The 26,473-nt window shown below is 36.1% G+C and overlaps 1 protein-coding gene across 3 annotated transcripts; it reads left to right on the top strand.

The window, feature by feature from the left end:
• Positions 1-2,774: 2,774 nt before the first annotated feature.
• On the top strand, positions 2,775-13,493 carry LOC138334225 (GTPase IMAP family member 4-like). 3 transcript variants are annotated; one of them, XM_069282830.1, is made up of 5 exons: positions 2,775-2,977; positions 6,349-6,523; positions 8,981-9,229; positions 9,494-9,622; positions 11,057-13,493. In XM_069282830.1, exons 2-5 carry the CDS (start codon positions 6,376-6,378, stop codon positions 11,950-11,952), a joined length of 1,422 nt encoding a protein of 473 aa, XP_069138931.1. In that variant the 5' UTR covers positions 2,775-2,977; positions 6,349-6,375; the 3' UTR covers positions 11,953-13,493. The 3 variants fall into 3 exon arrangements, with proteins under 3 accessions (XP_069138931.1, XP_069138932.1, XP_069138933.1); XM_069282831.1 differs by having other exon boundaries at positions 2,781-2,977; positions 9,494-9,613; XM_069282832.1 differs by lacking the exons at positions 2,775-2,977; positions 6,349-6,523 and adding an exon at positions 6,558-6,572.
• The last annotated feature ends 12,980 nt before the right edge of the window (positions 13,494-26,473 follow it).

Genomic DNA, 26,473 nt, shown 5'->3' with positions numbered 1-26,473 from the left:
ACTCGATCGTAGGACGTACACAGATACAGAGGTAATGTTTACATTTGACACCCATCATTTTTAACAAAAATGAAAGCACGTCGTCCTGGTCGGGATATTTTTCCGTTTCTTTATTCAATTGTTAATTTAAAAATTGTTTGAATCATATATAAATATAAAACATGTATTTATTGTTTACATTTTTCCAAAATTCTATGAAAAACAACAATATACACGTAATGTTGCATCAAAATGTAAACAAAGCCATGTGTTTGTTTAAAAAAAGTAGTCCTTTTACGTTGCATAGAACATTTTCTTACGCAAGTTCAAAGTTCAATGATACCATGCAGTTATGGTAAACAAAATCGTCTAGTATTAGCGTATAGTGACCAAGCATAGCAAGTGTAAATATAGTTCCATGTGTCCATTCTTCAAGTCAACCAAACAGTTTATAGAAATGTAAATTTCAGTGGGAAACTCTTTTATTTCAAATATTCGTTTTTTCGAGAATGAGGCCATTCGATGAAATGATTTATACGACTGTCATCATATTTCAAATAGTTATAGAGTAATACCATTGTACGTCCCTGATCAACGCGGAGGACCTTTACATTGTTTGACTCCTAATGTTACTATATCTTTGTAAGCTTCTGAAATAATTAATTATTTTTGTATTCAGTTTTAAAGACTATCTGGAGTTAATACTAATAGTTCAACTAGCTAATAAACTTATATGCCTTAATAATACAGATCTTAGTAAAGTTATGATATAGAAATAATTATTAATATGAGCATGCCGATAGTCTTACTTTATGTGGATCGGGTCTGAATACTGAGCCGGTGACACCGCTTTGTAGTGTCAAGTTTCCCCGCATTCCTCGCTAATGAATCAGGTTAATGCTATAAAAATCTGTTTAATTTGAGCATAGCATGATATCGTTTAACGTTAGCAATGAATTGTTTACTGTATGTTATACAAACGTTCAAGTCGTTGACGGAAGTCTTTTATTAAACCTTAGGGTGTTGGACTTGTATAATAAAGCGTCTATGTATAGTAACACTACTAACAGTTTCCCATAATTACTCGCTAATTTACCAGGATATTAATTGTTACCACTAATTGTTTCAGCTTAAACTAAGCAACAAAATTCTCTATGTTTTTAATTAACAAATTCCTATATTAACCCAAACATGAAATTGATGACGAAAGACAAAATTTGTAAAAAAAAAAATGCGACCCATTACTATATGTATATATACCTCTCTCGGACTACGTCCAGCGAAATACAAACTCTGTATAACTAATACAAAAATTTTAACTATCAAGGTTAATACATAGCTTATCGTACGACGCACTTTTTTATAAACAAGCTACAGACATTCCAAGTATATTTTATAAACATTTTACGGGGAATACTAGCATCTTGCAGTCCATGTGTCTACGCGCCAGACAGGCATTTCATTACTCTCCGAAAATATCACACGAGTTCCTAGAATCGATGACGTAAGAGATGTGTGTAAGCGCGTGTGTTAATAGATTAAATTCTGTATACATACCATGAAAAAATCTGTCGTCGGTTAGTAATTAAATCAGAAAAGAAGAAATAAAAAAACTGTGTACCTAATGGCTATATCAATGCATGTATAGTTTAAAATTAGATTGTAAACCATTCCAAATACCATCTCCCTGAGTAAACATAGCAGTGAGAAAAAATCATTATAAAGTCAGCATAAAATATTGAGCCCTGCAGGTAGGGCGTTAGAATTGTACCTGCTGCCCCTATTGCATGATCGTAAAAGGCGACTAAATTTAGGATCTTATCTTTTCTCTTCTTCCTAACTGACTTTATCTTTCCTAATGCCTCCCTTGGCACCGCCTCACTTTTGGCCTTGAGTTGAACGTTCGCCCCTGTGAGGAAGGCTCTGGGTTCTGTCCCCTGGCCGAGACACACCAAAGTCTATAAAAGTGGTAGTTTCTGCTCCTGCTTGGCGCTCAGCATACAGGGAGTGGGACGACTGGTTCGCCCGATGTCAGTTTAATGTGACCGGGTGGGGTGTGTTGCTTGGTGTCTTCGGCGGCATGCTTCAGTGATATAGCACTAAAAAAGGGCAACAGTTCCACTATACAAGAAGACACAACATGTATATACCGCAGTCTCCAAAAAACACACACCCCGCACAACATACATGCAACACACCGCATACATGGGAGGCCGTCCTTACATGACCATAGCTGTTAATAGGACGTAAATTAATCAAACAAACAAAGAAATTTAACGGTATTTCAGGTAATATAATTTTGTATATCTCTGCTCTGAGATTTAACAATTGTTCATGCCAAATAAGGATTGGGATTAGTATTGTGCAGTTATAAAGCTCCATCAAAGGACCAAACTCTTGATTTTATTACAGTTACTCAAAAGCTTATAATTTCAGGTAGGAGTGATATTGGTGATGATGATGTTTTTTTGTTTGGCCCATCAAACCGTTCTCACTCCAAATACAACCTGATATTTACTGATCACATACTTTCTTCCTCTTTGCCTTCCTATTTGTATAATCTAATAGTGCAATATTTAAACCAGGCAATTCAAGGCTGGTACATGTCTTGTGCTTCCACGAACTAGAGTCTTTTGAATGCTGCAGGATCTTTAATTGTTTTTCCCTTCCAAACGGCACTTTCACTTTCGTTTTGTTAATATGACTTTCCAGTGTTTTTGGTTTTTTGTGGATGATAAGACAAGTATTCCGAATTTCTCGGAAATATTAATCACTTAGTCATAGCTCTACAGCATGCCGCGCAGTATTTATAATTATACACTGATGTAACTGTTCTGGTTATCTAACTTAAGGTATAAATATCTTTCCAGGAATGACACAAGGTTTTGCTATAAATACTTCAATTTCCATCATTTATTTTCACATCACCTGGAATTCGCAGACCGTTTTGGAGGGAGTAGATTTCCAATAGACAGGGTACAGGGCTTGTCGTATTTTTGTAAGTATGCATGTTTGTTTGGTTGCTTGTATATATCCTTTTGTACTTTTGTGTATCACTGCCGATATTTTGTTTGACGTACGCGATTCACGAAAGGCTGTTAATGCGTTTGGCGAATAAAGCAAACCCATTATTTATTACTATTTACTTATTACAAATAATTTAGTCCTCAAAAAAGACCGAATAGTTTGATTTTGTATATTCACTTGGTTGCAAAGACACGGGCGGTATGTTACAGCAACTTTCCGCAAGCTCTCTCTTACCAGCAAAGCCTTTATGTAGGAGTCAATCACCCATGCATTGAAAAACGATGGGGTCAATAAAATAGTGATGGTGTGACATAAACAAGGAAGGAACTTAAATATATTCAGTTGCGAGTAAATACCAAATGGGTTTTTTTCTGCGTTTTTTTTTTAGTCACTTGAATTAATTTGAGGATATGATTTGGTGAATGTCAGGTACGTCAACCTATTAACGCAAGCAGATATCGCATGTTTCATATAGTAGACATAAAACACAATTAAGTGTCCTACATACATGTATATATTACCGTTAAAATTCACCAAAGTCAATGTATATAAGGCATCTTTAATGACATTTACTTATTTTGAGATCAAAGTCTGTAAAACATTACCTTTTTCTCAGATATTGCTAATAAACAAACTTTTAATAGCACCTATCCATCTGCCAATAATCCTCATAACAAAGGTAAACACAGTTTGAGGTATTCTTATAACAGAGGTAAACACAGTTTGAGGTATTCGTATAACAGAGGTAAACACAGTTTGAGGTATTCTTATAACAGAGGTAAACACAGTTTGAGGTATTCTTATAACAGAGGTAAACACAGTTTGAGGTATTCTTATAACAGAGGTAAACACAGTTTGAGGTATTCTTATAACAGAGGTAAACACAGTTTGAGGTATTCTTATAACAGAGGTAAACACAGTTTGAGGTATTCTTATAACAGAGGTAAACACAGTTTGAGGTATTCTTATAACAGAGGTAAACACAGTTTGAGGTATTCTTATAACAGAGGTTAACACAGTTTGAGGTATTCGTATAACAGAGGTAAACACAGTTTGAGGTATTCTTATAACAGAGGTAAACACAGTTTGAGGTATTCTTATAACAGAGGTAAACACAGTTTGAGGTATTCTTATAACAGAGGTAAACACAGTTTGAGGTATTCTTATAACAGAGGTAAACACAGTTTGAGGTATTCTTATAACAGAGGTTAACACAGTTTGAGGTATTCTTATAACAGAGGTAAACACAGTTTGAGGTATTCTTATAACAGAGGTAAACACAGTTTGAGGTATTCTTATAACAGAGGTTAACACAGTTTGGGGTATTCGTATAACAGAGGTAAACACAGTTTGAGGTATTCTTATAACAGAGGTAAACACAGTTTGAGGTATTCTTATAACAGAGGTAAACACAGTTTGAGGTATTTTATAACAGAGGTAAACACAGTTTGAGGTATTCTTATAACAGAGGTAAACACAGTTTGAGGTATTCTTATAACAGAGGTAAACACAGTTTGAGGTATTCTTATAACAGAGGTTAACACAGTTTGAGGTATTCGTATAACAGAGGTAAACACAGTTTGAGGTATTCTTATAACAGAGGTAAACACAGTTTGAGGTATTCTTATAACAGAGGTAAAAACAGTTTGAGGTATTTTATAACAGAGGTAAACACAGTTTGAGGTATTCTTATATTAAAGGTTAACACTGTTTGAGGTATTCTTATAACAGAGGTAAACACAGTTTGAGGTATTCGTATAACAGAGGTAAAAACAGTTTGAGGTATTCTTATAACAGAGGTAACCACAGTTTGAGGTATTCTTATAACAGAGGTAAACACAGTTTGAGGTATTCTTATAACAGAGGTAAAAACAGTTTTAGGTATTTTATAACAGAGGTAAACACAGTTTGAGGTATTCTTATAACAGAGGTAAACACAGTTTGAGGTATTCGTATAACAGAGGTAAACACAGTTTGAGGTATTCTTATAACAAAGGTAAATATAGTTTGAGGTATTCCTATAACAGTGGTAAACACAGTTTGAGGTATTCTTATAACAGAGGTAAACACAATTTGAGGTATTCTTATAACAGAGGTAAAGACAGTCTGAGGTATTCTTAAAACAGAGGTAAACACAGTTTGAGATATTCTCATAACAGAGGTAAACACAGTTTGAGGTATTCTTATAACAGAAGTAAAAACAGTTAGATGTATTCTTATAACAGAGGTAAACACAGTTTGAGATATTCCTATAACAGAGGTAAACACATTTTGAGATATTCTTATAACAGAGGTAAACACAGTTTGAGTTATTCGTATAACAGAGGTAAACACAATTTGAGATATTCGTATAACAGAGGTAAACATAGTTTGAGATATTCGTATAACAGAGGTAAACACAGTTTGGGGTATTCTTATAACAGAGGTTAACACAGTTTGAGGTATTCTTATAACAGAGGTAAACACAGTTTGAGGTATTCTTATAACAGAGGTAAACACAGTTTGAGGTATTCTTATAACAGAGGTTAACACAGTTTGAGGTATTCTTATAACAGAGGTTAACACAGTTTGAGGTATTCGTATAACAGAGGTACACACAGTTTGAGGTATTCTTATAACAGAGGTAAACACAGTTTGATGTATTCTTATAACAGAGGTAAATACAGTTTGAGATATTCCTATAACAGAGGTAAACACAGTTTGAGATATTCTTATAACAGAGGTGAACACAGTTTGAGTTATTCGTATAACAGAGGTAAACACAGTTTGAGATATTCTTATAACAGAGGTAAACATAGTTTGAGGTATTCGTATAACAGAGGTAAACACAGTTTGGGGTATTCTTATAACAGAGGTAAATACAGTTTGAGATATTCTTATAACAGAGGTAAACATAGTTTGAGGTATTCGTATAACAGAGGTAAACACAGTTTGGGGTATTCTTATAACAGAGGTAAATACAGTTTGAGATATTCTTATAACAGAGGTAAACATAGTTTGAGGTATTCGTATAACAGAGGTAAACACAGTTTGGGGTATTCTTATAACAGAGGTAAATACAGTTTGAGATATTCCTATAACAGAGGTAAACACAGTTTGAGGTATTCTTATAACAGAGGTAAACACAGTTTGAGGTATTCTTATAACAGAGGTAAACACAGTTTGAGGTATTCGACATCTAGTAAAGAGACGCGTATAAATCATATATATAGCTATAATTAATAGTTTCCATTTGCTTCTAATTTCCTGATACAAATTATCTTGATGATATTTTTGTAATTTAAATCCCATTACATATACACAATTTTATTATTAATATCAAAATAATGACTCCAATTACAGCAAGACAGAAACTGAAGAGGAACAAGGATGATAAAGGTCAAAGGATACTCACACCAAACAACAGAGGAGACCCTTACATTATTTTTTGAAAATGAGCGAAAGAGTGGAGGTGGCGACATAAAGAATGTGGACGTTCATAGTGATTGGGCTGTTATAACATTTGAGAACCCTGCAGGTAGGTATCAGGACTAACATTTCAGGACTAACATTTCAGAACCCCGCAGGTAGGTATCAGGACTAACATTTCAGAACCCTGCAGGTAGGTATCAGGACTAACATTTCAGAACCCTGCAGGTAGGTATCAGGACTAACATTTCAGAACCCTGCAGGTAGGTATCAGGACTAACATTCAGAACCTTTAAGGATGGTATTATGAGAACGGGGCTGGTATGGTATTTTAAAACCCTGAAGTGTGTATCAATAAAGTTAGGCTGTTATGATATAACCTTGAATGTAGGTATCATGTTGTAGGTGGCTGTCGGCCAGAGTACAATGTATTACAAAGTGTGGGGACAGTTTAAACAGTAAACAGGGGCATTGTCAATGTCAGTGTCTGGAAATAGCAGTGTTAATTTATGTGATGTGTATTTTGTACACGGGTTTCTAATACGTTAAAAATGACATTGGAAGTATTTTCTTTGTTATGTAATATAATATTCCAGTATCACTATGCACATGGTAAAAGTACGATGGTCGATATCAGCCGTCACGTTACTTGCAATTAAGTATGACAGGTTATTCACATAATATGTGAATAACTTGACAAAGTGAAAAAAGAACGTGTCAGGTTACACACGAGTGATGTGAGTAAGCTGACATAAATAAACTTATATGACATGTTACTCACTTGTGATGCGAGTAGGAAGACACAGCTGCACACTATGGGGTAGGGAACATGGAAACCAATTAATATTTTACTCTAGAGTTTTAAACATAAATAAACTCCACGAAATGTAATATTCTTTTATCGCAATTCGGTTGGCTTAAAAATTGATGCACATATAATATCTGAGATTCTGAAGGGATTCGTACATATACCTAACAACAATTATTCAAAGATTTTAGGTTTTAGTCTCTTTTGTGGATATGAAACAAGTGCTACACAGTGTTATACTATTAGTTATATAGTCAGTTACTGACCCCCTATAAAGGCATAGAGGGTCAGTAAGATTTATAGGGGGCGATGGCGTAGCTCGAGCCTCCTATACCTCTCACTGACCCTCTATGCCTTTATAGGGGGTCAGTAACTGACTATATAAAGAATTTATCGCATCGAGGGCCATTTATTTGTTTCATTACATCTATGTTTCTTATTTGTTTTCTCAAGAATCTGAAATCAAACATGAATCCTGCTGGCGAAGTATACAAACAATACAAATAACCTAAATATTTGTTTTTGTATATCTTTCCGGAATCTGCAAATAACCGTATATAGAACCCGAAGAACAATACTGAATGATTCATAAATCAACAATATTTCGACATTGCTAGTGCACAGTAGGCCTACCTCAATGCGACATCAGAGTCAGACTGGTTGTATATTGAAAACATCACAAACAAAAGTGACACAAACATCCATCCAACATTTATAGCGCTGACTCCATAATCATATCTGCATTCTCGCTGAGATAATCACTTAAAGTAATGCCGATAAATTAATTGTAGAGTGAGGGTTGATAGATATATAGATAACAACCCCTCCATTTGTTTATGATCGCAGTCAAGAAAACGCTTGAATTCTTACGTTTGACTTTCACTGCGTCATCAACTTTCTCGTATCTAAAACATGCATTTCATTTAATTTGAAGTATTAAAACGATTTTAAATTAATTTTACATAAAAAAATAATAAGTAAAATATATTTTTACGGTAATGAAATGGTATATTTAGTTGAAGAGAATGTGTTAAAATTTTGAAGCGAGGGCGACAGCGGCCATATTGCACCATAATAAAATTTACTGACCCCATATAAAGTGTTAGGGGGTCACCACGTGACAGCTCTCCCCCAATTATTTGGGGACATATCTGTTCGAGGTGCGATAAAAATGTTTATTGGTTTGTAAGTAACCTGTCCCCTAATCTGCGGCTGTGAGTAACATGTCATGTGAGTTTACCTATGTCAGGTTACTTGCATCTTATGCGAGTAACCTGTAATACATAGATGCGAGTGATACGACGGCTGATGTCGGCAATCGCACTAAGAGAAAAATCATTTACATAACATGATAACTCACTGACTAATGTCGTTATCCGTATGTATCTTATCATAGCTGTCAGGTCACGTTATTTTATCTCTCCTGGTAATATCCTCTAATTGTCATATTTCCAATTTAGCACAAAAATCGTACTAACCCTTTTTTAGCTTAATCAAATTAAACGTGTATCCTTTTGTTAAACTGATATATTATAACGTCTTTGTGCATTTTAAATGGGTTATTTGTTTCATAATTTATCTCTCCTGGTAATATCCTCTAATTGTCATATTTCCAATTTAGCACAAAAATCGTACTAACCCTTTTTTAGCTTAATCAAATGAAACGTGTATCCTTTTGTTAAACTGATATATTATAACGTCTTTGTGCATTTTAAATGGGTAATTTGTTTCATTATTTTGTTCAATTTCTATTTTTAGTGGTTGACCGTGTACTTCGGAAATCCCCATTATCACTGGGTAAGAAAGAGATAACGGCTGAACGATTCACTCCTGACATGAAGAATGGAGAGTCATTGGGAATGATAAAAGTGTCCGGTTTATCTCCTCAGATTACCGAAGAGACACTGACATTATATTTTGAAAATAGAAGAAAGAGTGGAGGTGGCGACATTGATGAAGTGGACTATAAAGGAGATTGGGCTATTATAACATTTGAAAACCCCGCAGGTAAGATTTATGTGAACGACGAGGAATACACATTATATATCTACAATTACATTAACTTTGATTATTTCTGGGGTTTTTTTCTATTACATAATTAACATTGTTTAATGTTATTCACTTAAACATGTGTAATTTGAATATCCTGTTTTGAAGTAGTGGTAGATCCGGCCACACATCTGATCCCAGTACGCGTTTCATAAATACTCACGTTTCACATAGTCGGACTCTCTATACTTCACGATCTGAATAGCTTTTTATTGTTTTTAGTGACGAAGGCAGTACTGGGCAAAAGTCATCGACTACATGGTACTGATTTGGAAGTCGAGTCCTACTCTCCGTCATCGCAACCAAAACCGCGCCAGTTGTCGACTTTGTCTGGAGCAAAAGGTAATTATTGTACGTAACACCAGTATTGTAGATATTATCACGTTATGATCACTATTGTTGTAAGGCCTCTAAATTAGTCAACGGGTCATGGCTGTTATTTTTTAAATGATATATTCAGAAGAGAATATAGATTCAGCCTCAAGATAATTAAAAACTCATTTACAGTTAATTTTGCGATTTCTATTTCATACCCCTACTTCGTAGAGATAAACAATTGCGGATGTGAAAATTGAAATGATATATACTGCTTGATGAAATATTCATTATTGGAATTAAATTTTTATTCCCACATTCACGAACGATAATCGCACCAAAAGTATGTTGGTTAACAGTATACGATTATATTAAAGAAAGGTTTCTCATAAAATGATGATTATTCCGTCTTTGCATATTACAGTATTAGCTCCTTTGCGGGTGGGTATCGATTGTTACGTCATTATTTTGTGAGTGCAATGCACGTCGTTTTCTCCGAAACGTATGACGTTACGCTTGCAAACAGATGACGTCACAATCGATACCTACCTGCAAGTGCAGATAACTCTGTAATATGCAAATTCGGAATAGCCCGTGGTAAGATTTTAACAAATCAAATTATTTAAGCTTGAGGTCAGTAGTTGTAATCGATTTCAGCAGTTGTTGATGCGGTTAGCCAATAAAAATACAAATGTATTAACTAGAAATTGTCATTTCACCAACAAGGTCATTTCGGTAATTCATATTAACAAACTTGGTAGCCCTTTATCGCATGCTACAGGTACAGTTTCTTCGAGTCTCTATGCCTTTCAGAACTTGACAAGAAGTAGATTAAACATTTTAGGATTTTTGGCCCCTGTACCTTAAATGATAGGCAAGGTCAATAGTATTAACAAACTTGATTGCCATTCATGTCAGTATTCTTCATGCCTAATATTAGGTCTCTTGAACTTCAAGAACTTCACAAAAAGTCATTTAAATAGTTTACGATTTCTGTGACCTTGAATGAAGGTCAAGGTTATTCATTTAAACAAAGATGGTAGCCATTTATGTAAGCATGCTATCGATCTAATATTAGATCTCTGGGCATTCTAGAATTTGAGAAGAAGAGTTTGTATTTTTTCTTTCGAAAAAATGCACTTTTTAACTTTCCCCTTATTTAACACGGGAAGTGACCTTTTACAGAAATGTTACGTGAGTTTTTTAACGAAGTTGCTGTAACCTATGTGATAAAGAAATTTGACATGCATTTTGATAGATTGTTTTTATGACTTTATGCCATAAGTTTCCCCACCTTAATGTATACATTTCCAACAGTAATTGATTTCAATATAACAGCATGTTTTAAGCGGGGTAATCTATTATTCAATGCAATAGTATTCAGCTGTAGGCGGAAAAGATCTTCAATTGGTGAAAGAAATTGCATTTACATGTATAAAGACAACTTTAATATAATGATTATATTTGCAGATAAACAAAATCCGAACGACACAGACAATGAGGTGAGGATTGTTATGATTGGGAAAACCGGTACTGGTAAAAGTGCGACAGGTAACACCATACTCGGAAAGAAATTATTTACCTCGAAACTGTCAGGTAAATCAGTTACAAAGAGATGCTGTTTGAGGCAATCTGAACGCTTTGGGCAGTTCATAGCAGTCGCTGATACCCCGGGATTATTTGATACCGGTATCAGCAATGATGAAATGAAAAAAGAAATTGTTAAATGCATCGGATTGACGGCACCAGGACCACATGCATTTTTACTCGTCTTGGCTGTAGGGAGATTTACCCAAGAAGAGCAGGATACGGTTACAGCCTTCTCTGAGATATTCGGGGAAGGTATGTATGATCGTCTTATAGTCCTCTTTACACGGAAGGATGATTTGGACAGGATGGAAACCACCCTAGAGGGCTATGTAGAGGAAGCAACCGAACCTCTGAGGAAAATCCTTAAAAAATGTAGTCACAGGTACCTTGCGTTTGACAACACCCAGCCAGCTGATAAGCTTGAAAAAGATGCAATGGAATTGATTAATATCATTAACAGCATCACCGTAGCAAACGGCGGTCAGTGCTACACCAATGCGATGGTTGAAGAGGCAGAAAAGCAAATTCAACTGAAACGTTACCAAATGGAACGAGAAAAGGAGGAAGAAATTAAAAAAGCCGCGGAGCTTAAGCAGATGGAAAAACTAAAAGAAATCGAGGAAAGGTATCGGAAAATGGAAGAAAACTTCCGCGCGACTACACGAAAGGAAATTGAGGAGGACGGATCTTTCTTGGGAAATCTAACTGAAGGATTAAGTAAAATAGGCAAGAGTCTTCTATCGCCGTTCACAACGATAGGGGGTTGGTTTTCTTAATCAGATAATCAAAGACGAGGTATAAGTTTGAAAGAAATTCTAGTCACCGTTTGAATACACAATGGATTTTCTCGATTCGTACCAACACATGGATGTCACCTTATATACACGGATATTGAAAAAACAAGGTACTTTAACAAATTGTACATTAGATATCATTTATCCAACAAAACCAAACATGCCTGTAATGGAATATATGTAAAATAAATATCTATGAAACCTTCGAGAATAATAACCGATTAAAGATGTAAAAAAATGTCTCTTGAAAGTTAATTCAGTATAAAAATGTTATCGTACTACAATAAGACTCATATGTGGATATGAAAGATAGGGATGCTCTACGTGAGGGTCACAACATGTTTTAAACCAAGAGGCTTGCCTAGATTTTTATAACATTTTGTGATCCCACATACGGAAGAGTATTTTTCTCATATATCGACCTTTTATTGCAATTTTACTTTAACTATGATTTTCTGTCAATTTGAAATCAATTCTAAAAACTGCGAGTGCATGTCAATTCAATGTAAATCCCTTGTTTGTATCTTTTAAATAAATCCAGCCTACTTTCTGAAACAAAATGTTTAAATTGTACCGAAAAAGTAGTAATTTTGTTGACGCTGGAACGTCAAGAGGCTTTATTGCCTGTGCAGCTATGTAATACAGCCCTAGGCAACATGAGTGTATATTGCCCTGGACCTGCCAGCATATGCGAGAAAATGATTATGTAATGAAACGGTATACTTACAATGACATTTGTTTCTTATAAATTGCACTGGAAAAGTATAATCATATAAATTAAAAGTATAATCATATAGAGTATGTAATAAAATGACGATACTGCTGGATAATGTAAAAAAAGAATCATACATTGGTAAAAGAGAATAAAAAAACCATACTAATCAAATCAAATAAAGATGAAATCAAATAATATACCCATAAATGAAAACGATACAATGACTAATGAAATGAATAGAAAGAAATTCATATAGAATATTTGAACCATACGAGACAGCTATGGCGTTCCATAATATTAATAATCTGTAATATTCTATAATAAGTAATCGTTTTGTTGTGTGAAATATCATCAATTTCAAAATTGAAATAGGTTTGGCGCATATCGTCCCGTTTTGACCTAAAGGTGATTATTTTCATAATCCAGATATAAATGTAAAAAAAAAGATATTTCTGAATACATAGCCTTATCATATAACACATAAATGAACATATTTACCTCTTCTGCATAAAAACTTACGTTGTAATCTGTTTATTGATAACAAGTATTTAGTGAACAAGTAAATTTGTATTTTCTATTATTTAGTAATGTTAGCTTGTCATACCATTCATTTACACGTGCCACTGTATACTAGATGTTTGTTCTATCATGATAGGACTGTTATAGGCCTAGTCTGCAGTCCAATTACTGTTGTCATATCAGTGTACGCATAAGACAATAAAATTGTCTGCTAATTATTTTGTATAATTCTATTTCTGTTGATCCTTAAAATATGAATATGAACAATAAACTGCTTTCTTTAGATTCATTCGTGAGTTCTTTTTTGTATTAAAGGATTCAGATTCAATGCATGTGCATCATGAAGCGCTGTTAAACCAATAAAAGACTGCAACCGAAACTATTTTATACAAAATATTCCTTAATTACACATCGACCCTAAAAACAGAGTCATTACAAACATCAACAACGATTCTTTCATTGAAACAGAAAATAACAAATGAAAGCTTTGCGTACTTAAATGGTGATATTAATACATATATAGTTTAAAGTAGGATTGTCTTGTAAGTTTGAACTAATATGATTAACCTTTCACAATACCATTGCCATGAGTCAACATAGCCACATGTAGAAGAAAAAAATGATTGTTTATTATGAAGGCAGCATGTACATAATGTAATTATAAATTAAAATAGGACATTTAACCTGTCATTTTTCATGCCAAATAAGGACTATTATTATTGGGTCATAAAGCTTTATCAAAACGCCAAAATCTTGATTCCATCACAGGGACCTGGCACGAACATTTTTAACAAATAGTGTTCATTTATATATATTATAGTATCAAGGGTATGACCTCGGCGGTCGAGAAAAATGGACCAATTTTTTCAAACCCTGATTATTTTAATAAATGGGTTATATACAACATTGACGAATATCTTACCGTAAAGAGAAGTAATTTATCTTTCCATTGAATGCTTGAGGAACAAAATTGGCCAAGTATTGACGAAGTTATGGCTTGATGAATCGGCAAATTTACGAAAAATATGCTAAATAGACATTTCCCTGTCCGGTCGAAATGTCGTCTCGGCTTTAATGGGTACCTCAAAAACCAAGCCAAAAGCACAAAATCACGCAAAAGTCTACCAGCATCTCCCAAAATGACTTTAGCGGGACAAAATTCCGAAAGAGTTCATTTATGGTTTTTCATAATCTATAGGTATCGTAGTATCTCAGAAAAAAAATCCCCATCTCTAGGTGTTGGGGGAAAAATTCCTTGGGGTTTGAATTAGGGTGGTCAGATTGGTAAAACGATTCATTTTAGTTTACTCCTACTAGCGATTTATATCAAATAATTACAACATTATGTTCAAAACCTCAATATTTAGTTTGAAAACACACTACAGTATCTGAACAATATTTGCTAAGTCCCCCATGAATTCACACAGCCCCCTCCAGCCTCCCCCTCACCCGGGAACCAGTACCCCCCCTCCCCCCGCTCTTTGATTTTTTTTAAAACAATTTTTTGGATGTGCGTGTCATAATTTAAAATATAATTACTAAAATCTACATTGATTAACAGAAACATTGTAATTGCTTAAAATTATGCCCAACTAACTGCACGTGCAGATTTTTCATCGAAATGACCGAGATCTAGGGACTGGGAAGCGATAGGTTTCGGCCTCAATTCAAACCTTACTTTCCAGTGTAATACTAAATATGGAGTATGTTTCTGTGTGTGGTATATCACAACATTGGTTTTATTTGTGGTGAAAAGCATTGTTTATAATGAAGAATTGTATTCAATAGCAGGTATAATACTTGGTCGAAATGACCAGAATTAGCAAAATCTGGTCGGGTGAATGTACATTACTCGTGAGTTCTTCGATTTCTCCTACAAAGCGCGGAGCAAACGCACATAAAGTTATCAAGCGATATTTTCTTGCAAAATTTCACTAATTGTTTTGTCTCATTACTTTATTGTCATTCTTGTTTGTTATTGTACAAGTGTAATCTCCAGTCAAACGTTTTAGACATTCATAGTATGGAAGGGGGTAATCCGGAAAGTTTGACATGTATTATTTGCCGAGAGAATCATTGAACAATGATAGGGCAAAATTGTACAGCAAAGGTATCGATAGCTTGATACAGGCATCCCAGATCTGTGGTGACGATACACTATTATACGATTTGCAGCATGCCGTACCTGGAACCACAATGTCCACCCCTGAATGCCGCAAAGAATACACTGACAAGAGAAAACTTTGTGATTTAAAGAAACAGAGTGCCTCTTGTAAAGCAGTGCAAAGCGGTTACGCTCGGGCGATGATTTATTCATGTGGAGACAGAATTGCTTCCTATGTGGACATGTTGCATTTGATGATCGTCATCCAAATCGTACAGAAATGTTTGAGGTTCGAACACTCAAATTTAGAGATAGAATTCTGGCATTATGCGAGGAGAAGGAGCACCCATGGAACGATGCCGTTCGAAAACCGGATCCATGGATGCCACGATCTCGTGGCTGTGGAAGCCCGATACCATAGTCGTTGTCTAGTCTCCTTTTCACGTGATTCCCAAGAGTCTTGTTCTGGACCCAGCCAATGCTGGGAGGCCCGAAGGACAGCAAGAAGTATGAGCATTTTTTGAGTCTGTGTCATTGGCTAGAGACTGAAGGTGATATAGATTTGTACACAATCGACGATCTTCTAACAACCATGGGTCAATTAGCATGGAGAAAACGATATTTACTCTGCCAGTCCCTGAGACGAGAATTGGGTAAAACCATTATGGTGAACACGTTTTCTTCGCACACGTTGGGGGAACACGTCAGGAATGTTGTTTGTTTTAGAGACATGGCAGGCTTCATCATAAGTGAGAGATGGTACGACGAACGACTTAAAAATAAAGAACAAGAGTACCAACGTATTGTAACCACTGCTGCAAAGTTGATCCGAGAAGAGATACGGGCACATGACTATACCAAAGATGAATATCCAAACGCAGAGGATATCCACAGCATTGAGAAAGCACGGTCGTTTTTGACGCCATGTCTCTTGACATTTCATAGATACTTTGATGAGCAATGACCTAAAGCGTGTTTGGGGGATAGGGCATGTCATCGCTCAGGGTGTCAGACCGAAATTCAGTAATGTCACCCATTCTTTTTTGGACTAGGAGTGGAAATGGGATCTTGTTTTTGGATCTGAATGGCTCATTGATCAATTGAGCCCCCCCCTCACTAGGATTTTCATCGTCCTACACGGAATTTTCTTTATTCAAGCATTCTATCATACAGGATAAAACTGCTTCAAGTCTAGAATCTCAATCTGATTTCTGTTCAGTATGCTGCTGACAATGCAGATGTGAACATTGCCACAATATAATGGGTCAGGTACCTTTCATGGCATGGGGGTTATTCGGTGGGAAAAGCGCGTATCCAGCCTGCCCAGAAGTCATGTAAAACGGGCAACTAGGAATGAATGTGGATGATTTGGTGCATGACAGGGGTATCAGGATTATCCCTTATATTCAGTCTACACTTCCAGGATTAGCGTCGCATCGATTCAGTCCAATGATTACTTCTCTTCGACCATATGTAATTCCCTGGTCTTCATACTACTCCAATGTCTTATGGAAGTCAGCTCTGATGGTACAGAAAAATCTTGCAACCCAACACCTGATTGGACAAACTGGTCCGGTTTCATGCAAATGGCATTCAGGAATGGCGATGAAGTGAAGGTTGATGTGGTCACAATCTTGCCGCTCATCGATCTAAATCAAAGTGACTACAGCTGTTTGTTTTTCAGTGATTGATTTTGTCGATAGCGAGTGAAACGCATGGGTCTGCAAGAGACAACACTAACCTTCGACCAACCTCTCTTTATAAAAGCCGTTGACATTGTACTGTCGAAAAGAATAAAGTCAGTGGTAATCAGACTTGGTGGCTTCCACACTCTTATGAGTGCAGTCGGGGAGCGCATTTCAGTTGATGAAAGGTTTCTGGTATCGAAGAAGCATTGGCACAGGTATACGGCCCAAACGCAATCGTTTCATATAAATGAGCGGCAAGGCAATAACGCGCGCGGTACGTGCAATTCATTTACTTGATGCTGCGCTAACATCTAAACTCTTAGAACGTGTTTTTCCCAGTTGAAAATCAAAGTCGCGAGCACGGAACAACAGAAGACCGAATGTCTCCTGAAGAAATTACAGACCTTCAAAGGTTGCTAGAGAACATCACCTCTTCTGAATGTGATGAAAATATCTTAGGATCTCAAACGATTTTATCTTGGCATGAGCGTACAAAATCATGGGAGGGGCATCTGAATTGCCAGTACAAAATCTGCTGAACCTGTTTGCGGCCACTGTGACATATACAAACGCCAAAAGTCCTCCCGGCTACTACGTCAGATGATGCGTGCTCCCTGACGAAACATCCCGTTTGCTATATCAGTTTTTCACCGATAAAGGGACGTCATGCTGTACCGCGAGCCAGCATCCACTAAATGGACTGTTGTCTTTATTCGAACAAGTCCGTTAGGTGTTTCCCTAATAAGCATAGGTGTGTCGTCTCCCTGGACGTGGCGATGAACCGAAAGCGAAAAGACCATCAATGGTCTATACAATGCACAAGAGGCAGGGAGCCACGAGGCAATGACTACCTCACCAAGCAACATCCGAAGAAACGTCCGAAGCATAATTATGAGCAAATCACTTCAACAACCGTGACGCCATCGACCTTTCGAAATAACCTCTCTTGGTTTGATTGTGGCGGGGGGGCGGGGGTGGGGGGGGGGGGGGGGGATCCCAGGGGTATTTGGGGGGGGGGGGGGGGAGGGGGGGGGTGAAGATTATGATGAGCTTTGGGGCGTTTTAAAGTTCGGTATGGGTTTTGGAAGGATTGATGTTGGGGTATGGGAGTTTTTGGTGGGAATAGTAGCTGAAAAGGTTGGTGCCAGCATACAGGCCTCACTATATGGAGTTACATGAATGCGAAGATAAAAAACCGTTTGATCACGAGCCATTATCTGCATCTAAAAGCATTATCTCTCCAACCAAATTGAACGATATTAATGGAGACAATGTGTCTCGATAAGACCCCAGGCTTTTTAGGAATTATGCAAAGTAGCACTGAATTCCACCATCCCACTTCAAAGATGTATTCATGAGGAAGCGCAGACAAAGCATATCAATTGCATTTCGCATGAACTTGATCCGCAACCCATTGACCGTAGTGTATAGTATCTACACCGTGAACGATGAGAAAGGGCCTTACTTACGGGGAAATCCCATGATAGCAAGACGCCTCTGAAGTTCATTAAAATGCTTGTGACAGGCATTACAGCAAGCGTAATCATTCGTATACATATCAGTAAAGGTTAAACAATGATCGTAAAGCATACAGGAAAAGCTTGTGAGCACATCACACCAGCACAGAAAAAATATCTGTTTATCCATGCTTGGTCAAAAAAATGGTACTCTGCAACCAACACCTTATTGGACAAACTGGTCCCAAAAGCATTCATGAATGGCGATGAAGTGAAGGTTGATGTGGTCACAGATCTTTCCGTCTCAGGACTAAAGCTGTTTGTTTTTAGTGATTGATTTTAGTCTAACCTTCTGACCATCCTCTCTTTAATAAAAGCCGTTGACATTGTGTCCAGTGGGAAAACAGACTTGATTCGTGGAGCATAAACTCCATTTAAACATCGTGTAGCTCATTTACTTTAACCGTCACCGCCATTGTTCACTTTTCTCTCGGAACGCTTCTTGACTTTACATATCATAACTACATTATGCAAATTATGTCATGTTGTGCTTGTGTGTTAACAAGAGAAGCGTTCCGAAAAACAAATGAACATGGCGGTGACGGTTAAAATTTTGAAGTTGTGATTTGCATGTCGAAAATTTATTTAAGAATAAATTGGTATAAATATGAACATATTTATCCATGTTTGACGGAAAACGGGTGACTTTTGTAGAGGCAGGTGTACCTCTTCCAAGCGAGCCGTTGGTTCCCTTGTCCTTTTATATAGTATATAGTACACATGTATACACAGCAGACTTTCTCACAACCTACGTTACAAGTCCCTGTGTATATAGTACACATGTATACACAGCAGACTTTCTCACAACCTACGTTACAAGTCCCTGTGGGTGTCAGTAGGCGTTTTGGCGGTGCGGAAGCTGCGTGGGCGCGGTTTGGAGCAGGACGCATGGGTGCGTAAATTCTTCGATAATTTGTTTACACTTTTACCACACCAAATCTAAAATGTTCAATATGTGTAAACTTATCAATTTAATATTGTTGGATGTACAAATTACCCAGCAACAAATATTTGATATTACGTCCGATCAGGTATCTATAAAAACCAACTACTGGGGAGTTAACATGATGAGAAGATTCAGAGTCAACCCTTTCTTTGGTTTAGCATCTTTAAGTTATGAAAATACGATGGGATATATATTATCTTTGTCTCTGATATGACTTATTTATTTAGATTTGTTATCTTTGTAAACTAAATGGAAATCGCATATCTGCATCCATAAAGATGACATTAATACCATGATTAATTTTACAGATAAACAAATTACGAACGACACATACAATGAGCTGAGGATTGTTATGATTGCAAAAAAGGTACAGGTAAAAGTGCGACAGGTAACACAATTCTCGGTAGGACGGCATTTACCTCGAAAATGTCAGGTAAATCAGTTACAAAGAGATGTTGTTTGAGGCAATCTGAACGCTTTGGGCAGGTCGCAACCAGGACCACATGCATTTTTACTCGTCTTGGTTATAGGAAGGTTTACCCAAGAAGAGCAGGATACGGTTAAAGCCTTCTCTGAGATATTCGGGGAAGGTATGTATGATCGTCTGATAGTCCTCTTTACACGGAAGGATGATTTGGACAGGATGGGAACCACACTAGAGGCCTATTTAGAGGAAGCAACCGGACATCTGAGGAAAATCCCTGAAAAATGTAGCAATAGATACATTGCGTTTGACAACACCCAGCCGGCTGACACACTTGGAAAAGATGCAATGGAATTGATCGACACCATTTACGACATCACCGCAGATAATGGCGGACAGTGTTACACAAATGAGATGGTTAAAGAGTAAGAAAACCAAATTCAACTAAAACGTGAGCGAATCCAGATAAGCACAATAAAAGAAATCGAGGAAAGGTATAGGGAAATGGAAGAAAACTTCCGGGGAGGTTTGAGAAGGACGGATCTTTCTTTATTTAACCTAAGGATTAGCTAAGATAGGCAAGGGTCTCATATCACCATTCACGAAAATACGGAGTTGGTTTTCCTAATGAAATATTCAAAGACGATGAACAAGTTTGAAAGACATTTTACAATGACATTTATCGGATCAACATAGTGTATAGCTGTCACCTTATATATTACTATAGTAAATTGTATGTAAATTATCAAAACTTCAAGATACATAACGTAGTTTAAAATGTTATACAACATTTGTCTTGAAATGTACACGTAGGATTAGAGTATAAGTATAGAGTACCAATGAGTGTATGTGAGAGATTATCGTTAGTGAAATGGGAAGGTACGGACACATTATATAAATACTACCTGCATTAGAGGGTGACAGTTCTTAGTGTCACACCGAGGATACCACTGTCACCCTCTAATGCAGGTAGTATTTATTTTATTATACCAAAAGTCTAGAAACAAAACTAGTTTTCAAGTATTTGCAATTTGTTGAAATATTTTAACTGATTTTAGCAAAAGTCGAACAGTCAACGTCGGCAGTAGAATAGCATATCAGCTTCTACTCAGTAGCGCTAACTATCATTGCATTATAAAAAAGAATACTCACACTAATTATTTAGTGAAAATTCTTGTTGTCTTGTCTTCCAACGTTAGCATACAGGCGGTCACGTGGGGATATGATTGAAATGTACAAAATACTTTCTGGAAAATACGATAAAGAAGTCGCAGATTTGTTTTCAATCAACCAGGGATCAAGTACCCGCGGACATGATTTGAAAGTGTACAAAGAGCATTCAAGGCTGTGCGTGAGAAAACACTCGTTTACCCAGAGAGTCGTGAATACTTGGAACAGTCTCCCATCAAATGTTGTTCAGTCTAGGACAGTTAAGCAATTTGAATATGAACTCGATTCACATTGGAAAAATCAGCCACTAAAGTATTTATACACTGAAAAAATAAATCCGTGAATTTCTAAGAGCTGACTATTATAGGATTATAAAAAATCCTGTACATGTTAACATGTATGTTGTCAGAATAAATCTATGTATCTATGTATCTATGTAATTATACCCTCAGATGTAACATTCTTATACAAGTAGTACATGTAGTAGTGAAGATTCTAATAACCAATGGTAGGAATCTAGGAAAACCTCACCTGAATGCCATAAGAAATGAAAAAAAAATCGAAATTGTTTTATAGATTCAATGAAATTTCAGAAGAATTATTATTATTACAAGCTAACCGATACTTACATTATATATATAATTGGCTCTTAGGTAAAATATGTGTTTTCGTTTAAAAATCACATACAGTGTATATAACAATAATGACAATAAAAAAGCTAACCGAATTTTATAACATATATATAATATATATGATTCATTTTTCACAAAAAAATAATACGGGCAGCCACTTGAAACGTCATGATATATACACGTGCATATCAAAAGGTCTCCAATACTTTAAAATGACATACGTATCAAATTACTAGTAAACGTTTCTGTCATAATTTGCGTGCCCCTGTGTTTTGGCTGAGGTGATCAAGATTGCATTTTACGGCCTCGGAATAGCAGTTGAGACTGCTTGTTTTACACATGTTCATAGAAATTTAACTGTCGAAAACAGATATATCTAGATTTAATATCCCATGAAAAGTTACATAATATCAAAAGACCACGATCGAGAGCATCGTGACTAGCGATAGGCCAAGGTCGTCTCCTTGCAGGCGGTGTATGGGATTTGCAAATTATTTAGTCTTGATGAAATAAATGGTTATTCTAGGTACTGGTGTATGTAAATAATGAATGTACTTGCAATATTTCCAACGTTGGACATTTTTATTTTGCTATAATTAATATCGATGCTGCTATCGTTTTTGCGATGAGATGAGATGAGGAGGTTTTGCAGAGTTATCTCTGTTTTCCCTGTCGACACCAAAATAAAACTTGTATTGTAAGATAGTGACCAGGCATTCTGTTTATCCTGTAACTTTTTTATTATACATACAGAAGATGGTATTCAAAACGAAAGCAAATTATCTGTTATTTACACGATTTCGCTTAAAGCGGAACGCTTCTTTGATGATCAATAAAAGTTGCATTCACTAAACCGAATGAGTGTGTACTCCTTTTTACTACCGTGGGAAATATGTAAGCGACGTCATTCCGATAATTGTGACGTCACTGTTTGGCGGGACTGACTGCCGTTTCATTCACTCCTACTTAAAGTGACGTCACTGGAATGTTGGGGATCAAGTCAACAAATTTAGAAATTGAATCAAACGAAAGAAATTGAACATTTATTTACTGACATCGTAAAATTTTCCTATTGCAACTATTACAGGAAATTCTTATTATCCGATATCGGGTTTTGTGCCCGACTAATGTCGATATTAGAGCTGAAAATGCATTGTTTCTTGATATTATTTCCGCTCCTTTTGTTGATTTTAAATTCGTAAAATGAACTTAACCCGCGAAGGGCGTCAGAACGCTTGTTTTCAACGTGAATAAACACCGTAGTGATAAAGACCTTCCAAGTGAAAATTTGCATCAGGGAAATTGGGACACAAAAAGACGATTTTCTCCAAAAGTAAGTAAGTTACACTACTTTAATTTTGCTGGAACACTTAAAAAATCGTTCTGATTTCAGAACAATTGGAATTATGAAGATATCTCTTACAGTATTTTTATTATTATTATTATATATAATGTAAGTTAATAATTATAAAATCGAAGATGGCTTCCCATCAACCATCTTAATTCTAGATAAGTTACCAAATGTAATATGTATAACTACATGTAGGCACGAAGAAGAACCTACAGATAATTGAAATTGGAGAGAAATCCCAACAGTATTTTCTAAGAAGTACAATGTAGTGACTGAAAACATTTTTTAAAATCCAAGATTGCTGCCTCTCAGTCATTTTGTTGACCAATAATAATACAGTGTAATTAGTCTCAAAATACAATAGGCATAACAAGGCACCAAGAGGAACCTACATACGGAAACTAATCTCCAGTACTTTGTGAGAACTAACAACGGACGGAGGGATGGACGGACCAAAGGGCGATTTGAAAAGCTCACCATCTAACTGATGATGGTGGGCTAAAATCTAAATCTTTATTTGGAGTAAACCCAATGGAAAAACAATAATTAGATGTCATTATTTGTCTCACCTTTCCCATTTTTTCCAAATAAATCATGACAAACACTCCTCTTTAACATTGACCGTATGTAATTTTGTTCTGATGCAAAATGTATACAAGTGTCAGTAGGTGGATTTAGATAACTTTTTCAAAAGGTAGACATTTAATCCACAACCCCACTTCTCCAGAACCAATAGCAAATTTCCTACAGTAATAATCTGAGTTATTTATGTTGGGTGCACCTATATGCATGTCTATAGTGAAACCATCATCATGACAAACCAAAAGTAAAGTCATCAGCTTTGTACCATCCTCGATACTCCAGGGGTTTCGATCACTTACGATCTCTACACCCCTGGACTATCTCATAGTGAAATTGAAGGCAGCTCAGCGGAAAACATTTGACCAATCACAGACCAGCAAAGATTTCCTTTAAAGACTACAGAGAGAGCGACGCCCAACTTCAAAGCCACACAGTCAACCACAGTGTACCGTTATACGGCTCTTTTGATGTACATCAAAGAACTAAATCATCTGTTCTGTTCTGTTGCCTCCAGTTTTACGATGATATAGTCCAGGGGTGTAGAGATCGTAAGTGAGGATGGCTTTGTAAATGTTTGTGAAGTAATCTGCTGTATTAAAAAATTACAAATATTTTGTACTTCACATTACATAATATTTGGTATTTATGCAAAGCTTACCTCTATGCAACCAGGGAGATTAAGAAATGTAATATGAGATATGTTTGGGGAGAATGAAAAATAAGCACAAATATGCAGGAACCCATTTTTGGGTCGTTCTGACCCGAAGGGATGACCTACTGTTTTCATGCATCGTCAGTCGTCGTGCGCCGTCAAGGTCAAATAGGCTAAAATATTTAAACGACTTCTTGTGAATAACTAAGAGGCCTAGAGACCTGATATTGGGCCTGTGGCATGCTGGGATGAAGGTTTACTAAATTTGTTCAAATGAAGGACCTTGACCTTCATTCAAGGTCACGGGGTCAAATAGGCTTAAACCTTTAAACTACTTCTTCTCAAGAACCAAAATGTCCAGGGTACTCATATTCGGCCTACGGCATGCTGGGATGAAGGACTACCAAGTTTGTTCAAATGAAGGACATTGACTTTCATCCAAGGTCACAGGGGTCAAACAGGCATAAACACTTTAACAACTTCTTGTAAATAAATAAAACGTCTAGAGAACTGATAGTGGGTCTGTGTCATACTGGGATGACGGTCTACCAAGTTTGTTCAAATGAAAGACATTGACCTTCATTCAAGGCCACAGGGTCAAAAAGTCTAAAATCTTTAAACAACTTCTTGTGAATAAATTAGAGGCCTAGAGACCTGATATTGGGCCTGTGGCATGCTGGGATGAAGGTATACTAAATTTGTTCAAATGAAGGACCTTGACCTTCATTCAAGGTCATAGGGGTCAAATATGCAAAGTCTTTAAATGACTTCTTATGAATAACTTAGAGGCCTAGAGACCTGATATTGGGTCTGTGACATGCTGGAATGAATGGCTACAAAAATTGTTCGAGTGAATGACCTTGACTTTCATTCAAGGTCACAGTGGTCATATAGGCTAAAATCTTTAAATGACTTCTTGTAAATAACTAAGAGTCCTAGAGACTGGATATTGGATTTGTAGCATGGTGGGGATCAAGGGACCTTCATTCATCAAACGTCAGAACCTGAACTTTTTCTAATAAAAGAGTTCTTTTGTAATTATTTGCCACTACTATATTCTTTGCGGTGTTGTATTGTGCCAATAGTCAGATGACCGTTAAGGCCAATGGGCCTCTTCTTAATCAATAAGACAAGAATTCATAAACTGCAAAATTTTACAACAGCTATTTTAATCCTTCAACATAATATAACAAAATCTGTTTATAATGTAATAATAAAATATTATATTTAAGTAACAGACATCTCATGGCAAACAAAATAATCAGATATGTTTGTAAGGAAATATATCTCTTCATCAAATAATCACCAGGTATTCTTGTTGGGGTAAATGAGAGAAAAATAACATTTCAATATATCTGAAGGATGTAGATATATTCTACCCTCTGTAACAAAATGTAAAACCTTCAGCAAGCCTTGGGTTTTTCTATATTTTGTGACACTCGGGTCGAATATCACCATCTTTTGTACATCCCCATACAATGAACAGGTGTGAAAGAGTCTTATATTTGTTTAAGGCTATGCATCATGATCAGTTTTGTTTATATCACAGGAATGAAACTCAACTTTGAATAGTTTGGGAATGTTACTACCTGCGAAATTGATAACATTTTATACTAAATAAACTGTTTTCCTTTCTACTGGTACATGTAAGCTTGTACAACTTTTTTTGTGGTGACTGAATTCCGCCTTCTTCTGCCTAATAATTTTATTTCACTGCAATTCATTTTCACAATTTAGTGTCATACAAGTTCTACTTAACCTGTGATTGAAACCATTTTGTGGTGATGATTTTTTCTTGAGTTATCTGAGAAATAAAGGAAATTTATTCACACCAGAAAATGATGTTGATTTACATCATTAGGTGCATCAATATATGGTGATGATGCTTACATCTAGAATGCCATTATACAATTCTCAGAAAGTTCTCTTTTTGTATGAATTAAATAATAAATAACTGAATATCAGATCAGACTTTAATTCAATTCTGCATACAGAGATTCCATTGTAGAGTTTGTAATCAATGAGGTTATTATTTTTTTTTTTGATGTTACATTGTATATTTAATGTTCCACTGACACATTAGTCCTTGTCATTATTAAATCTTTCCGTGCTTTGTATTCTTTCTGGATTTCCTACCAGAAGTAATTATTAATATCTAGTGTCGACTATAGTCGATAATGGGGAAAAGGGAGGGTAAAATCAT

The sequence above is a fragment of the Argopecten irradians genome, chromosome 11, assembly GCF_041381155.1.
Source record: "Argopecten irradians isolate NY chromosome 11, Ai_NY, whole genome shotgun sequence".
NCBI classification, from domain to species: Eukaryota; Metazoa; Mollusca; class Bivalvia; order Pectinida; family Pectinidae; genus Argopecten; species Argopecten irradians.
The sequence above is the reverse complement of the archived record's forward strand: the minus strand, read 5'-3'. Positions and strand labels throughout refer to the sequence as shown.

Bases quoted from the DNA above. Each gene is read 5' to 3' on its own strand.
- LOC138334225 (XM_069282830.1), top strand. From the start codon at position 6,376: ATGATAAAGGTCAAAGGATACTCACACCAAACAACAGAGGAGACCCTT. The intron at 6,524-8,980 runs GTAGGTATCAGG...TTCTATTTTTAG, and splicing joins AACATTTGAGAACCCTGCAG to TGGTTGACCGTGTACTTCGG. The intron at 9,623-11,056 runs GTACGTAACACC...TTATATTTGCAG, and splicing joins TGGAGCAAAAGGTAATTATT to ATAAACAAAATCCGAACGAC.